General features: G+C 56.0%; 2 protein-coding genes across 4 annotated transcripts; both read left to right on the top strand.

Annotated features, from left to right (window-relative positions):
• Window positions 1-3,362: 3,362 nt before the first annotated feature.
• Window positions 3,363-4,656, top strand: HOXD9 (homeobox D9; the record flags this gene model as incomplete). Its single annotated transcript, XM_084288596.1, has 2 exons — window positions 3,363-4,029; window positions 4,415-4,656. The coding sequence occupies 2 exons, from the start codon at window positions 3,363-3,365 to the stop codon at window positions 4,654-4,656; spliced, it is 909 nt and encodes a 302-aa protein (XP_084144722.1).
• A 5,068-nt stretch (window positions 4,657-9,724) lies between these two features.
• Window positions 9,725-11,451, top strand: HOXD8 (homeobox D8; the record flags this gene model as incomplete). 3 transcript variants are annotated; one of them, XM_084288846.1, is made up of 3 exons in its annotated part: window positions 9,725-9,862; window positions 10,133-10,280; window positions 10,883-11,451. In XM_084288846.1, 3 exons carry the CDS (start codon window positions 9,725-9,727, stop codon window positions 11,176-11,178), a joined length of 582 nt encoding a protein of 193 aa, XP_084144972.1. In that variant the 3' UTR covers window positions 11,179-11,451. The 3 variants fall into 3 exon arrangements, with proteins under 3 accessions (XP_084144972.1, XP_084144971.1, XP_084144970.1); XM_084288845.1 differs by having other exon boundaries at window positions 9,725-10,280; window positions 10,886-11,451; XM_084288844.1 differs by having other exon boundaries at window positions 9,725-10,280.
• Between the last annotated feature and the right edge of the window lie 4,576 nt (window positions 11,452-16,027).

Genomic DNA, 16,027 nt, shown 5'->3' with positions numbered 1-16,027 from the left:
CTATCCTCGCAAATGAACTTAGAGATTGTCCTTCGTAAAATGGAATATTTCATTCTTCTCCATTGTAGACATTTTCTTGTGGTGCATATGTGGAATAGTAGTCGTTCAGCAGCAATATGTCCTTCTTGTGCATGTTCTGTTCGCATGTATAATGCAATAAACTCTGTAAACTACTGCGGTTCCTTTGGTTTTCTACAAACGTTTGAAGTACGGCTGCAGGTTGGTTTCCTGATCTTTCCTTACCAGCAGCTTTGGACTGATGTACCTTCTCGCCTTCTTGTCCATTTTCTGGTCTTTGTGTGTGTCTGCCTGCTTTCCTTTCTTTCTTTTCCCCTTTTTCTTTTTTTTTTTTATTTTCTTTTTTTCCCCCTTCCCTTCTTTTTAGGGGTGGGGTGGAGTCTGGGGCGGGAAATGATGTAAAGCTAATTTATTTATAATTGTGTCTGTAAACAAATGATTAATTGATAAAATGTTGTGTGATGTTCGCAGTCTAACAAACTGAATGCAAAAAAAAAAAAAAAAAAAAAGGCAGAAAGAAAGAAAAAAAAAGTAGTAAAATATTATGACCTAAACTGGACATCCTCATCCAATCAACTCATAAATGGTAAGTGATAAAAAATCTTTCTACCACAAGCTGTCAGCAATATGTGTGTCATTTTATTTGACGTTCCTATGTTGATTTTAAAAATAACAGTCACTGCCTGCTTACAATGTGTAGACTTTGATTTCGTGTCCTTACTTGCTTTAAAAAAACATCATACCAAATGCAAAGCTGGGTATAAATTAATGCGAGGAGTTTGCTTCTTGGTCAGCTCAAGAGCCTTTAGAAGATGGTGGATGGGGAAATATTCCCTCAAACATCTGGCAAGTTTGGGCTTTTGCGAGCAGGAAAGCTCCCAGGCGTGCTTACAGAAGTACACCAGCCTCTCCAGCCCCACTTTTGTGCCCCTTCACCATTTTTGTTTGCTCAGAGCTCGTTTTATTTCCCGCAATTCCATTTTAGTAGCACATGTCCAGATAATGAACTTCACGACTCTTAACCCTTTCGGCGCATAGCTGAAAAATATTATTTGCAGGGTCCCTGCCCTGGCAGGGGAGGAAGAGGGTGCGGGTGAGCGGGTGGGAGCAGAAATACCGAGCAGAGCTGGCTTGCAAATGAACATGACACCAAACCGAAGTGTGAATACTTGGGCATACTTTCACCTTCAAACACTACTGGAAAAATAGCGTGGCTGCTGGCTGCGCTGGGAAAACAGCTCGCCCACAATCAACGCCCAGTCTTCCCCTAAGCAGTTGCTAAATCAAGAAATGAAGCGCAAGATAGTGCCAACGTTTTCTGCCTTGGTGACACTGATATTGCTCATGTTGCAGCTGGTGGCGTTGCATTTTGCTCGCTTGTCGCGGATATTGAATTTCAGCAAATGCTTTCTCATGTTTGCTCGTAGGGCAGAGGAATATTTTCCTCAGCCCAAAGCATCACCATTTTGAAGCTGCGGGAGCCGCAAGCACATAGGTATGCAGTGCTTGTTCTTGTTTCGAAAACAAACAACAAAGCGGTGCTCAAATCTCACCTCTTTAGATATTGCGCACATTTGAACCATCTTTATTTTTATTTTTCCTTTAAAGATACTCGCTTCATCACCGAAGAAGTTTCGACAGTGGGGACTAATTAACTGGCTCCATACCAAGTGTTCAACATATATAAAAAAGGAGGTTCACACTAATCTGCCCGCTTTATCATTTTCTATCTGTGTGCAGCGAGGGGCAGTTCCTCGCCATACAACAAGCCCTGCTTCTAGATAAAATAAAAGGGAAGTCTGAAAATGCAAAGGAAAATGCTAGAGCGAGATGCCCAAAAACTAAACAGAAAAAAAAAATAAAAAGGAAAAAAAAGGAAGAAAACAAGCTAAGAGAGTAATAAATCATTAAATAAACAGGAATTTCAGTCCCTTCCTCATACCGGCCCGCGAGTAGGAAGTGTTTTCGCAGTGCTGTTGTTTGTGTCCACAGCGGGCTCTGCTGTGGGCTCTCCACTAACTGTGTGCGTTTCCTCCAGATCCCGACACAGCCACCTTTCCTCACTCAGAAGAGCAGAAATGTGCGGAAGACCATGGGTAATCTGGTTTTCAATACTAACCGGGCATCTTGTGGCTCGGGGAAGGGGGACTGGCTCGGGGAGGGGAGAGAAGGAAGAGAAAGCGAGGCGGGCAGAAAGCTCCCGCAGGCATTGAACGTGGCCAGCCGGGGCTGGCCGGCCCCGGTCCCCCTGAACTCGGGCGGAGGAGGCAGTGGGGCCGGGGCTGCTGCAGGGCCTTCTCGGGGTCCCCCCCGGCCAGGCTGCCCGGGGGCTCCGCGGCCCCAAATTTTCTCGGGTGCAGCAGAGGCGTGCGCCCAGCCACGCGTCGGCCGTGCTGGGAGACACAGGCTTCGCTGTTCCCATCCGTCCGTTTTATTAGGGACACATTAATCTATAATCAAATACACCTCATAAAATTTTTATTGAAAGGCATAAAATCATTACAGAGGTCTTCCACCTGTTTTAAAACAACACAATGGGCATCTCTTTTAAAACGCGGATCCTTCCCAGGGAAACTTTCTGCCGAGGGAGGGGGGCACGGGGACGGATAATACTACCCGCACACGCTCTGAAATATGGAAGTACCGCAATGTGCTTTTACTGTAACATTTTCCTGTTTTATGAGAAGTCGTTACAGTCCCAGCTTGCGATGGTTTGTTTTTACAGGCAAGAATCCCCCCTTCCCAGCGGGTTTCCTCAGCAGCTCGGAGTGTGATTAGCAAGCCAAGGCTGTTGGATTTATTTAAACACCCTGCCTCTCGTTGATTAAGAAATGAATGGCAGAAATCACTCAGACGACGTGAAGAAATAGTCCGCGCCCGCCGCGGCCGTGGGCTGCCAGCGCGGCCACGCCCGCCGCGCCCCGGGCGGGCAGGGCAGGGCGGGCAGCGGGCAGGCAGCGGGCAGGCAGCGGGCAGGCAGGGCCGGCAGGGCCGGCAGGGAAGGCAGGACAGCGGGCAGGGAGCGGGCAGGGAGCGGGCAGGCTGCGGGCAGGCTGCGGGAGGCAGCGGGGAGCGGGCAGCGCGGGCGGCCCCGGCGCGGTGCGGGCGCGGTGCGGGTGCGCGGCGCGCTGTGCGGTGCTGTTGTTGATGATGATTTTTTTTTTAATCACAGCAGCCCCAGTTTAGCGGATTGATTTACTCGCAGTATTGGTAAATATGATCACGTGGGCCCCGCGACCAATGGTTGAGGCTTGCAGTCTGCAAAATACTACGATTGTTCTCAGGGAGGGTATCATATACAGTTAACAGTGTAACCTTTTATATGACTAAGAGGGGAGCCTAAAATGTCGTCTAGTGGCACCATAAGTAACTATTATGTCGATTCTCTCATAGGCCATGAAAGCGAAGAAGTTTACGGGAGTAGATTCGTCCAGGGAGGTCACAGTGCGACCTCCAGGCCATCAGGTGTTGCAGAGAGTTCAGATTTTTCCTCCTGTAGCTTTGCGCCAAAATCCACCGTGTTCTCCACCTCCTGGTCCACGGTTCACCCTCAGCCATCTGCGGCAATGACCGGCATCTACCACCCCTACATGCACCAGCCCCACTTAGGGGCAGCCGACGCCGGCCGCTACGTGCGCTCCTGGATCGAGCCCTTCCCGGGCTTCCCGGGCGGCGCCGGCGGCGGCGGCAGCGGCGGCGGCGGCGGCGGCAGCGGCGGCTCCGCGTCCAGCTCCGGCTCCTCCACCGGGCGCCACTACGGGATAAAGCCGGAGACGGGAGCAGCCGCCTCCTCGTCTTCCTCCTCCTCCTCCTCCTCCTCCAAAAGGACTGAGTGCTCCTCGTCCCGGGAGTCCCAGGGGATCGGTGTGCCCGAGTACACGTGCAGCTCCTTCCTCCAGGAGCCCCGGGAGAAGGCGGCTGCCAGCAGCTCCAAGGACCCCGCCGCCTGCAGCCACAACCCCAGCCCGAGCAGCGATCTGAAGGAGGAGAAACAGCAGCAACTTGACCCAAGTAAGTAAAAAAAAGGAGAGAGAGTGAGGGGGAGAGAGGCAAGGAGAGAGGCAGGGAGAGAGGGAGAGAAAGAAAGAAAGAAAGAAAGAAATTGCCCCTTTGATTTATTGCCGAAACCTGTAAGGCTCGAATGTGCAAAACTGATAGTTTTACTAACCTATAAAAACGTCTAGACGCCTACCCCAGCGCAAGCAGCAACAAGCACCCATAAAAGACTCCACATAACCACCTACCATCAAGACATCATTTGTACAGTAAACAGACTGGGGCATTAAGGCTTTTATGATAATTCCTCCAAAGTTGTGAAAACAGTCCATCCTTCGTTAAATTAATTTAACGACCTTTCTCCCCCCCCCCCCCCCCCCATATACCTCCCTTCTTTCAGATAACCCTGCAGCAAACTGGATCCACGCTCGTTCAACAAGGAAAAAGCGTTGTCCCTACACAAAGTATCAAACTCTGGAACTGGAAAAGGAATTTCTCTTTAACATGTACCTCACCCGAGATCGCCGTTACGAAGTAGCTAGGATTTTAAATCTCACAGAGAGACAGGTCAAAATCTGGTTTCAGAACAGAAGAATGAAAATGAAAAAGATGAACAAGGAGAAAGGCAATAAAGGAGACTAACGCTGGGGTAGAAATGCAGCTGGGGAATATTGCTTTAGTTTTGAGTTTGGGGCTTTGGGAGATTTTTTTTTTTAATTTTTTAATCTCGGTTTGGTTGGGTTTTATGCTTCCCCTGCCCCCCTCAGCCCCGCATACTTTTCTCCTCCTCCTCCCGCGCGCCCCCCCCCCCCCCCCCCCCCCCCCCCAGGAACTTTAAATCAATCTGGTCTTTTTTAGATAGAAGTGAAACGTGGTCTATGTCAGGTATTTTGGGAAATTTTGTCTTGCTCGCCAACGTGTTTTGCAGAGTCGCTTCATCCCCCCCTCCTCCTTCCCAGACCGTTTGGTTGATGATGTTGTGAGTGCACGTTAGCTTTGGGAACTTTATCTGATGTTAAATGTTTGACATGTTTCTTAAAAGTGATGTAGTCTAGGTAGTTACTTTGCCAAAATAAAGGTAAGGAAAATAACTATAATTATGGTAACAAGATATATATTAAATTACAGTCGCTTCAATCAGTGGGGGTGTTGTGTCGTCCACGAGTTATTAAAAGGAAACCTTACCCCGACCCTCTGCTTTCTAGGTCTGAATTGCGCTCCTTCGCAATAGATGCCACAGAGAGGCCACGAAAGACCCCCCCCCCCCCCCTTTTAGTGCACTGTTAGGAGGTTGTCTCAGACCCGAAGCCGTTCGCAATAGGCCTCACGTTTCTCGGTCCCCCGGCTCGCTGCCGCTCCCGACCCCGGTAAATGCTGTACTACCCACCACGTCTCTGCCTCCCGACCTGCTGTAACTGTTGTCCGCTATTACAAAATAAAGGCTGCGAACGAAAAGCGCTGCGCTCGGAGCAGAAATCTGTGCGTCCCTCGCCCTGCCCTGTCCGCAAAGCCCCGCACAGCCCCGCGCCTCCCTCCCGCCGGCCTTGCCGCTCTTCTCCGCACCGCTCCGCGCTGCTGCGGGCACGGCGGCCCCGCTGCCAGCCCCGGGCCGGGGGAAAGCTCCCCTGGCTCCAGGGGCTCGGCCGGGTGCGCCCGCCTCTTTGCTGGCTTTGTGCGCGGCCTTCGGGCTCGCTCGGGGAGCTCTGGGGGTCATTTAGGAAAGATTTCCGCACCGCTCCTCCGAATAAGCCAAACGGCGCTTATTTGCCCAAACAGTTCTTGTTTTGTTTTCCTTTTTTTTTTTTTTTTTTTTTTTTTGTCCGTTTCTGATCTCCGCGCTCTTTAATTTGGAGGTTGGGAAGCTCTGGAGGGACCAGGCTACTTCCAAACCTGCAGCGATATTGGCGAAAGATCATTTCGCAGCACGTCTCATGCCTTCAACATTTATAAACACACATGGCTTTATCAAGATAATTGAGATGAAGTTCATTGTAAAAAATGCTTTGTTTAAAGAGCAACCATTAAAATGAAGGACCCGTAAATATTTACGAGCAGTTCGGTTAATTCAAGATTAAGGGGAGAGCCGAGAGACCTCGCGTTTAATGTTTTCTACCTCTCTCTCTCTCTCTAAAAAAAAAAAAAAAAAAAAAAAAAAGGCAAAAAACATGTAGTGCCAGGAAAAGGTGTTGCATTGCTTCCCATCTATTGTCGAGAAGATACCTATAATTCTTTTAAAACAGGAAGAACCGTGGTATAATAAAACCATTGAGATGGCTAGACGTCTGGACCTAATGAGTTTACGATATGCTATGGCGCTTTTCTTTGAAACCACCTTATTTTGATGTTTGTGTTTGTTAGAGGAAAAAAAAAGCCAAAAATGCAGACAAACTAGGTCTTAAAATCTTGGACTATAAATTTCAACACGTCAGCGTTGGGCCAAGGCAACAGTCTCAAAAAAGACACGAAGGTCACGAAACAGATTTTACCAAGTCCACTGATTAGTGGAAATGTATTTTGTTGGATATTCTACCGTGCTGAATCCTACCATCTTAGCGTTCATATTTTCGAAAATAACCGGTCTGTATGTGTGTGATCTACAGATAACAACACATAAACTATATTCTTGCCACTGAGCACTGTTAGGTTGGTTCTAGCAGAGGCTCTGCTAAGAAATTGTCACCAAGCCCACATCATTTCCTTTTAATATTTTATCTCAGGCACTATGACGTATTTTTATCTAGTATATTTTCATTTTTTTTCCTTTTCTTTTTCTTTTACTTGCTTCTGATACTATGTGTGCTTATTTCAAAATGGCAGAAAGAAAATGAAACGTCTCGAACGTCAACGCGCAGTTCCTCCATGTAAATCGCTTTTAGTGTCAAACTAAACAATAATTTAATCCCTACCCGTTGGTTGTGTTAATGTATGTTTGTACATATGCACAGTCGCGTGCACACGCACACACATTATCCCGAATAATTCACAGGCATGTGTGATGGAGCGGGGGTAAACAAAGATTCATCTTTACTTTCGTTTACATAAATCAATCTTTAGATACATAAACGCACGGGCAAACAAAATAACATGTTCAAGATAAAAACGGAGAGCTCTGAAACTACCACACATGGAGTATTCGTGGTGTAATATGTGGGGAAACATGATCGAAAACGCGATAGCAGCGGTCTTCAAAGCTCAGGCGTCTCTGCTGGCTGCCATGTGTAAAAGAGGCGCATTCTTTGTATGTAGTTAATTATAGCACTGGCAAAAAATTAAAAGAGGGTCACCGAAATGTGCTGAGAAAATGGCACTGGAAACTCCGACAGACACCACAACCACCACCACCCCCTCCCAAAAGAAAAAAAAAAAAAAAAAAAAAAAAAGGAATAAAAGCAAAACCAAAAAGGAAAGGAAAGGAAAGGAAAAGCTGCTCGTGACCGAGCTCGTCGAGAGGCGAACATAACACTGCGCCGATCTCTGGCGGCGGCAGCGGCGCCCTCCTGGTTCTGGCGGACCCCCCTTGGCGGCGGGGCTGAGGCCGCAGTGGGGCTGCCTGTCCCCTGTCCCTGCGTCCCTGTCCCTGTGTCCCTGTGCCCCTGTCCCTTTCCCCTGTCCCTGTCCTTGTCACTGTCCCCCTGTCCCTGTCCCTGTCCCCTGTGCCTGCCGCCGCGCGCCGCCAGAGGGCGCGCGCGCTCCACCCTAGGCGCGGTGCCGCGCCCCGCCGCTCCGCACCGCTCCGCGCCCCGCGCAGCGCTGCGCGCACCCCCCGCCGGGACCCCGCTTTCGCTGCCGGCTCCGCAGAGCCCCGCGGGGACGGTGCCGGGCATCCCGGCGGGACCCGCACGCGGGGGGCGGCCGCGGAGTCTTGGCCGCAGCTCCGCGGGAGGCCGCGGAAGCAGCCTCTGCCCCCCCCCCCCTCCCTGCGCCGCGCAGGGCTCGGGCGGTGCTTTTGTGCCTCCCCCTTGCCCGGCCGCCCCTGCTCCGGCCTCGGGGGGTAGCGCTGCGCTGCTCTCTCGCTGTTCTTTCCCGCTAGCACCAAAAATCCGTGTGACCCCCAACACCCGGGGCCTCTCACGTCCCCCCCCCCCAGCCTGTCTGTGGGGTTAAGGGGGGGTTGTGTCAGCGCAGAGCGGCCTCGTTGGGGAGAGCATTTGGGCACCGCGCCGCTCTGGGCCCCAAAACCTAGGGCACGGGGGTTCCTGCGCCTCGGGCCTCGCTGGGCCGGGCGGGGGGCGTCACTGTGCCCTCGCTGGGCCCGGCACAGCCTCACCACGGCCGAGAGGCCTTTACCGGCCTCCGTAAATCCCTGCTCATGTGCAGGGACCCAGGCCGGCCGCCGAGACAAAAAGAGCAGCACGACGAGGGCCTCGGACATGGGGCGGGGGTGGGGGCAGCGGGGTGTGATGGGGAAGGAGCCTGCGATGTCTTTTATGTAACCACAAATATTTTTGTCAATTCACACCAGACGGTCACACGTGGCTCTGGCGGAGCCCGTATTAGATTTCACCTACATTTTTCGTCTCTGTTCAAAGCAGGGCGGACTCGAGCTCCTGGGGGTGTCTGCCCTTAAAAAAAGCTGGTTCCCGCTGCAGGAAGAGCGGTCCGCCAGAAGCGTTGTGAAGCGGGGACGGGGAAGACGGTGCTCCTCGGACAGGGCAGTGGGGCCTGCGCAGCCTCCCGGGCCTCCTTCCCCGAGCCTCCAGCGCGGCGCAGGCCGAAGGCAGCGCTCAGCGCCCGGCCGTGCTCCCCCCGCGGGGGCCCGCAGCGAGCCCGGTGGGCAGCGCCTTCGCTCCTTCCTTCCTTCCCTCCTTCCTTCCTTCCTCCATCCCCGGGAGCCGGGCTCGCCTGTTTCCCTCGGACGGCGTCCCCGAGCGGAGCTGACCGCTCACCCACACGCCTTTCTTCCTCCCTCTCTCTGCCTCGGTAATGACGTCCTCCAAGGGTGAAATGATGGAAAGTATATTCATAGGCATGATTTCCATTAAGTATCAATTAACCTGCAGCCTCAGCCATGCGTGCACGGCGTCAAGGGTAAATGTGCATCTCATTTCCCAGCACTCCGCTCGCCTGCGAGGAAATGACCCGGAGGGCCCCTGCCCCTGCGAGCTGCCGCCCTCCCGCACCGGGACCCCCGGGCCGCCCTCGCAGCCTCCCGGCCTCCTGGCCGCGGCTCCCCCGCCGGCTCGGCCTCGGCGGGACGGGCGGCGACGCCCCGGGCAGCGCGCCCGCGGTTATCGCGCGGCATCTGCGCGGAGCCTCGCCCCGCGCGGCGGGGGACCGGCGGCTCCTGGCGAGCGCGCACCGGCGGGGGGAGCGGGGGCGCCGCGGCTGGGGTGGATCCGGGCAGGGCCGGGCCGGGTTTTTTTCTTGCCTGAGGAGCGGCACATGTAAACTGAAGCCAAAAGTCCCCCCTGAGCTCATGAGCGTGTGCGTGCGTGCGTGTGTGTGTGTGTGTGTGTGTGCGTGCGCGGGCTGCTGTGTGCCTAATAGGAAATAGTAAAAGCAGTGAGGCAGGTCATTTTGGGAGCGATTATATTCCAGTCCTGGTCACCGCATACACGGAGAGCAGGAGAGGGGAGCGCACGGGCTAGCGGCGGCGGCGGCACCATGAGCGCGGCGTAGAGGCACCGGCGGCGGCGGCGGCGGCTGCGGCGGGGGGGAGCAGCGCCCCGTGCCCGCGCCCGCGCCCCCGCCGGCCGCTGCCCCCTCCCCGATGAGCTCCTACTTTGTCAACCCGCTCTACTCCAAGTACAAGGCGGCGGCGGCGGCGGCGGCGGCAGCGGCGGCGGCGGCGGCGGCGGCGGGGGAGCCGCTCAGCCCCCCGTACTACGACTGCCACTTCTCGCCCGAGGTGAGCGGCCGCCACGCCGCCGCCGCCGCCGCCGCCGCCCTGCTCTACGGGAACGGCGGGGCCGCCGCCGGCTTCCCGCAGCCCGCGGCCGGCGGGGCGGGGGGCGGCGGCGGAGCGGCCGCGGACTTTTACCAGCCGGCCGGGGGGAGCCCCACGGCCGCCTACCAGCCGCCTCCTCCTCCCCCTGCCGCGCCTCCGCCTCCTGCCCCCTGCAGCGGGGTTACCTGTCACGGGGAGCCCGCTAAATTTTACGGATACGATAACTTACAGAGACAGCAGATTTTTACGACACAGCAAGAGGCCGAGCTGGTACAATATCCTGACTGTAAATCGTCCAGTGCTAATATTGGCGAGGAACCAGACCACTTAAATCAGAGCTCGTCTCCTGCTCAAATGTTTCCCTGGATGAGACCACAAGGTTGGACGCAGTCAAAATTTGCTTCCATCTCACGTCTGAGTTCGAAACTTTTCTTTTCCTCCTCCCGCTTCTTTCCCCCTGCCTCCCGCTCTCTGCCTCTGCCTCCCTCTCTCCCTGCCTCTCTCTCCGCGACTCCTGTAACCGCGACGGCTCGTGATAATAAAATAAGACAGGGAGCAAACAGAAGCCTCCGGGAAGGCGGCTGCCACCCGAGAGCAGCCCGCAAAACTCGCCTCCCAGGCACCCGGGCGCAGCTGACACGCACGGCAAGGCAGGAGGCTTGAGGGAGGGGGGCAGCTGCCAGATAGCAGAAAGGTGCCCCCTAAACTCGGCCCCGCCACCTCTGAAGGCGCCTGATGCATCGGCGTGGCTGGGTTTTGAGGGTCTTTTTATTATTATTATTATTATTTTTCCTGCGCCCGTCTGTATGGCTCTGGGCTCCTCCGGGTCCTCCGCGGTCTGCTTTCGCCCCGCGTCTCCATGCCGCTTCTCTCGAGGGATTTGTGGAGGGGCCCGAACTCTGGCTGCCCGGCCCGCTGCTGAACGCCGTGCTTTGAACGACAGCACCAACCCCCAAAATCCTGTGTTTTTGTTTTAAACAGCAGCGCCGGGTAGGAGGAGAGGAAGACAAACATACAGCCGATTCCAGACTCTAGAGCTGGAAAAGGAGTTCCTTTTTAACCCCTATCTGACCAGGAAGAGAAGGATCGAGGTGTCCCACGCACTAGGACTCACCGAGAGGCAGGTAAAGATCTGGTTTCAGAACAGAAGGATGAAATGGAAAAAGGAGAACAACAAGGACAAATTCCCCGCTTCCAGACAGGAGGGAAAGGAAGGGGAGGCCAAAAAGGAAGCACATGATCTGGAAGAAGACAGAGCAGAAGGCCAGACGAATTAAATTTTGCCCTAAAAGCCTTGGAGAAAGGCTATCGAAATAACGAGCGCCACAGCCCGAGACATCTCGGCCCCGTGTCCCCCTGGACATAGTCCTGCGGGGGACGAGTGACCCCGTGTCCTCCGCCTGACGTCCCCCTGCTTCGGGTGCTTCGGTGCTTGCGGTTTTGTTGCGTCTTGGTCTTAACCGTTCCCGGAACAATCTCTAGATTTAACAGTTCATCTAGTCCCCTTTTTTTTTTTTATTTTTTGGAAATTTGATACAGAGTTTGTAGCAATACATTTCTAATGATATATATATATAAATATATATATTTTTTTGCAATATTAAAAGACGGTGATTGCGGGAATCGACATAAATTTCCAATGACAAATACCAATAAGCGAGACATTTAGCAATGCTTTATTAATCAAGACAAGTGCACTCGTACTATTTTAATTCTTGTTCTTATCTAATGTTGAGTAAATTAAATAAATTTAATAAATTTGAATAAAAGATCTTAGAAATATATAAATCTTCTACTATTGATATTTGATTAAAATAAACCAAATTTATTCAAATATAAAATCGACAGGCTTCCTGACATCCTTTCTGCAATTCACTTCTCCAACAAGCGCCGGAGCCTCTGGGATAATCCCATCCGCATTTCCCCTGTCTTTCTTCTCACACTGGAAATTTGGGAGGTAATGGAAATGGCCACTTCCAGTCCAAGCCCTGCCTTGGCCCCCAGCCCTGGGCGGGGTCCCTGCGCACCCCCCTGGCCACCGGCTTGTCAGGGACGTGGAGGTGCCGGGTCTGACGGACATGAGGACCACGACCCGCGCTCCTTCCGTGGGTGACCCCACGCTCCGTGTCGGCCCTGGACCCCCCCGACACGTGCCCCTGGGCCTTGCTTTCGTGCCAAGCAGCGCGGCCCTCGCCCCCGCGGTGCCGTGCACGCTGCCAGCCCGGGGGGGAAGGAAGGGGGGCAGCAGCGGGACCCCCCAGGGCCTGGCCGGCTTCGAGGGGCTCAGCCGCGGCCCCCACCCGTGGGGGGCTCCCGGCCCGGCGAGGCCCGGTGACGCCAAGCCGGGCCCAGCCTCCCCCACGGGGGGCGGGCGAGCAGGGAAGAGCAATGTGGTTGTGGCCTTGAGTGGGTTGGGGGGTCGGGAGCTGGAACGGTTTGCGGTCCCAAAGCAGGCGTAAATACAGAAAAGGGCATTCCTCCGACGTTGCGGCCCCGGGTGGGTGCATTTTGCTGCTGCCTCACGCGAGTGAGGGGAAGCCGAGCCCAGGGGCAGACCCTGCCGCCGCGCCCGGAGCGGTTTCCGCAGCCACGGGAGGAGAAATCCGCTCTGAGCAGCAGAGCGCTTTCATTTATCCCCCCTTTTCTTCCGTCCCCTCCCTCTTGCTCGCGGCGGGGTCGGGCAGATCGCACTGTCTGACGGGGCGGCCGGGAGCAGCCTTCGGGAAACAGCAGGCGGAGGGGATGAGCCCCCCCAAGATTTCGGCGTCGCTTTTTCCCCGGCGCCTCATGGCTCCAGAGAGCGATGGCTGTCTGGAGGGAAGCGCAGGAACGCGGTGCGACATGCGACAAACTCGGGCTATCTGCCCGAGAAGCAAGAGCGCTGACCCCCGTCGGAGCAGGCACGAAGCCGGGGCCCTAGCCAGTCCTCCCCGGCCCTTCGCCCACCGCCCGCTCCCCCGGGGACACCGGCAGCCTCCCTGCCCCTGCAGGGTCCCCACACCACCGAAATGGCCGGGGCTGTCTGGCCCGTGTTTGGGTTTTATACAGCGGGGTTGGTTCATTGCGTTCCCCTTCGCCTCCCTGCTCTCAGCTGCCCAGCAAGGCACGCTTCAATTCCTGCGAAGCGCCAGCTCTGGAGGGAGGCAGAAGCAAGCGGAGTTATTGTTCTGGTTTTATTTTAATCGCGTAATTGCTTAAAGCTTGTAAACGCGTGGAAACTGCGGCAAAGCCGTGAAGTAAACATTTTGCTGCATGAATTTGCATAAGTGCGCCGGTACCCCTAGTGTCCGAGAAGGATGTGGATCTGGCTGTAAGGAAACCGCCTGGCACTGCAGCAGGCTGCCCTTTCGGAATAATTCCCGCACCGGCGGCACCGGCACGTCGCCTCCCGGGGCGTCCCAGCCTCCGTCCTCCGCCGCCGTGGTGGTGGAGGCTCGGGGAGAGGCGGAACGGAGCCCTCCGCGTCCCCCCCTCCATTTCCCGGGCTAACGTTTGCTCGGGAAAGAGCTGCTGCCGTGGTTGTTTTTAATTTCCAGACAAAGAGAACGAAATTAAAATATTCCTGACGAAGTTTCCGTTAGCGTTGCTTTCCCAGGGCCGACTGGGAACGCAGCCACGCAGCCACAAACTAGCACTGGGGTGTGCACATCGTTTGTAAGGGCCTAGTGGTAACGGGGACTGTCCCTATCTTTTTTGTTTTGTTTTGTTTTGTTTTGCCAAAAAAAAGGAGATTTTTATGTACTTATAAAAGTATTTCCCGCCCGTAGCCTGGCAGACGAATCTCTCCCTCGTTTTTACGCGGAGTCCTGCTGAGAAAAAGAGAATCGAGGCAGGAGCTGGCCCTGGCGGCCGGCAAACCCTCCGTGAAAAAAGGGCCGTCGAGCTGCGGAGCCAGCAGCGGGCTTTGGGGAGGGAAACGCCGCAGACGTGCGGGTCGCGGCGGAGAGGGGCCGCCTGTGAGAGCAGCAGCGCGGTGACCCGGAGCCCTGGGTGTGGGCAGGATTTGTCCCTTCCCACGCGGGGCAGCTCTGCGCGGCCGTGAGTGCTACAGAGGCCCTGGGGAAAACACCCGGTGCCTCGGCCAAGGGATGCGCGGCACGGGTGTGATTTTAACGGGCGTCTAATTCACTGAAACAGCATGTTTAAAAGACCCCAAGTCGTTAGGAGGATTTATTTTGTCTAGCTTTATTTTCCAGGCAGGTACGACAAACACGGAGGGCACCAACGGATGGCTCTTGCTGTTCTCTGAAACAAAAACGAGCGAGAAACAAGCACAATTTTCGTTCACTGAGCCGAGCACTCCCTGTGGGCATGGGACAATGTTTTAGCCTTTTCGGAGTGTTTTCTGCGAATTACATTTTGCCTTCTCGGTGGCTCCCCCTGGTCCGAGCGGCCCCGCGGAGGTTTTGAGGCGGAAGCAGCCCCGCACGAGGAGGCTGCGGGGAGTCCCCGCTCCGTGACAGCGCCCGGCGCAACCTGGGGGACCCCCAAACCCCGCGGTGGGGACACGGCATCAGCTCGGCTCAGGCTAGCTCTAGGTCGGCGGCGACTTCGGCTTCAGTAGTGGGCGCTAAAGGAAACACGTTTTCTTTTGGGGCCCGGCTCCGCGGGGGGGGCGGAAGGCGGGCTACGGCCCCCTTTCGTTGGGGCAAGAAGCGGGTCCACCGGAGGGGCAGTTAAGAGCCCCCCTCTTATCCCCTACCCCCGTGGGGCTCCAGGGGCTGGCGGCCGCTGCGCGGAGGGCGAGCCTTGTCCCCGCTGCTCCGCGGAGCTCCGCGCCTCTGCCCGCGCCCGCGGGGCCCCGCCGCCCCTCCGGGGGCGCGCAGGCCGCGGGCAGGCGGGACCGAGGAGGGGAAAAAAAAAAAAAAAAAAAAAGAAGTGCAGCGCGCAGGCGAAAGAAACATGGCGCTGGGAAGCAGTATGTGCAAAATCCGCAAGGAATTGCAGTAAATTCCTTTTTGTTTGAAGAAAATTTACAACTTGGTAATAGACCTTTTTATGACCTATTTGGGCTCGTCATTGGCTGCGGCTGGTCATGTGCAGGCAGCGAGCGCTTTCATGGCCTTTTCCTGATTTCCCTGGCGAATTTCCCCCTGCATTCTGCCTTCAGAGAGCCTCAGCCCCTCTTTTCCTAACCTTTGTCTACGCTGAGGTGTACGGCAGTCGCCGTGATGTCTATGCACCGCTCCCCGCATCCCACGGCCGGCCCCGCCGCCGCTGCCCCGACACCTCCCCGGCCCCGCGACGCCTCCTCGGCGGAGCCCCGCTTCATCCGCCGCTCCGTGCCCCCGCCGCTGCCTCCGCCACTCGGATTGCTACGCGGGCGCAAAATGGATTACAGCGACCCTCCCGGGCTCCTCTGCAGGCGGGCAGAGCCGCGAAGCGGTAAGCACTCGGCTCCCCACGGGCTGGCCGCCGCCGCCGCTCCGCGCCCGCGCACGGCCCCGTACGGCAGGGGAAGCGGGGCACGGCGCCGAGCCCTGCCCCCGGCCCTGCGCCGTCACCTGTCCTTCGGAGCCCTTATTACTGCCGCTATTCTCATTAGCGGGGTGGCAACTAGAGCCGTTACCGCTACTGCTATCCCAAACAGTCCCGGCCGGGCCGTGCGCGGTGGGGCGCGGAGCGAGCCGCGGCCCCGCGCAGGGCAGCGCAGGGCTGGCTGCAGGGCGAATCCTCCAGCGGGAGGCCCCTCGGCTCTGGCTGTGCTTCCCCTGCTGGGCTGGAGCCCTGCGCCCTATTTGCGCGCCGGGGCTGCCCTTTGAGGAAAGGCGCTGGCGTAAGCTGGCAGCGGAACAGGTGCTTCCTGCCGCCCCGCCGGCAGCACGGCGCTGCTGCCCCCGGCCGCCGCTTCCCCACCGCCAGCCCCGGGCGGCTGCAGCGGGGCGAGTGCGAGAAACCGCGGGGCTTGTGCCGGGGTGCGCACGGGAGATGGGATTTGTCCGCCTTGTCTGCAGGCGCGTGCGGGTCCCGCACCACCTTGCCTATCCGTGTGTGTGCACCCGCTGCCTGCGTGTGTCTGTACGTGGGTACACCTCTGTGGAACACACCCTGAATTATATTATTTTGAAAGTGCTTCTATAAATTCTTTATCTTTATATATATATATACATTATATTGTATATCTCC

This window comes from Netta rufina (assembly GCF_964035555.1).
Source record: "Netta rufina genome assembly, chromosome: 6".
NCBI classification, from domain to species: Eukaryota; Metazoa; Chordata; class Aves; order Anseriformes; family Anatidae; genus Netta; species Netta rufina.
This window is presented reverse-complemented; position numbering and strand designations above follow the sequence as displayed.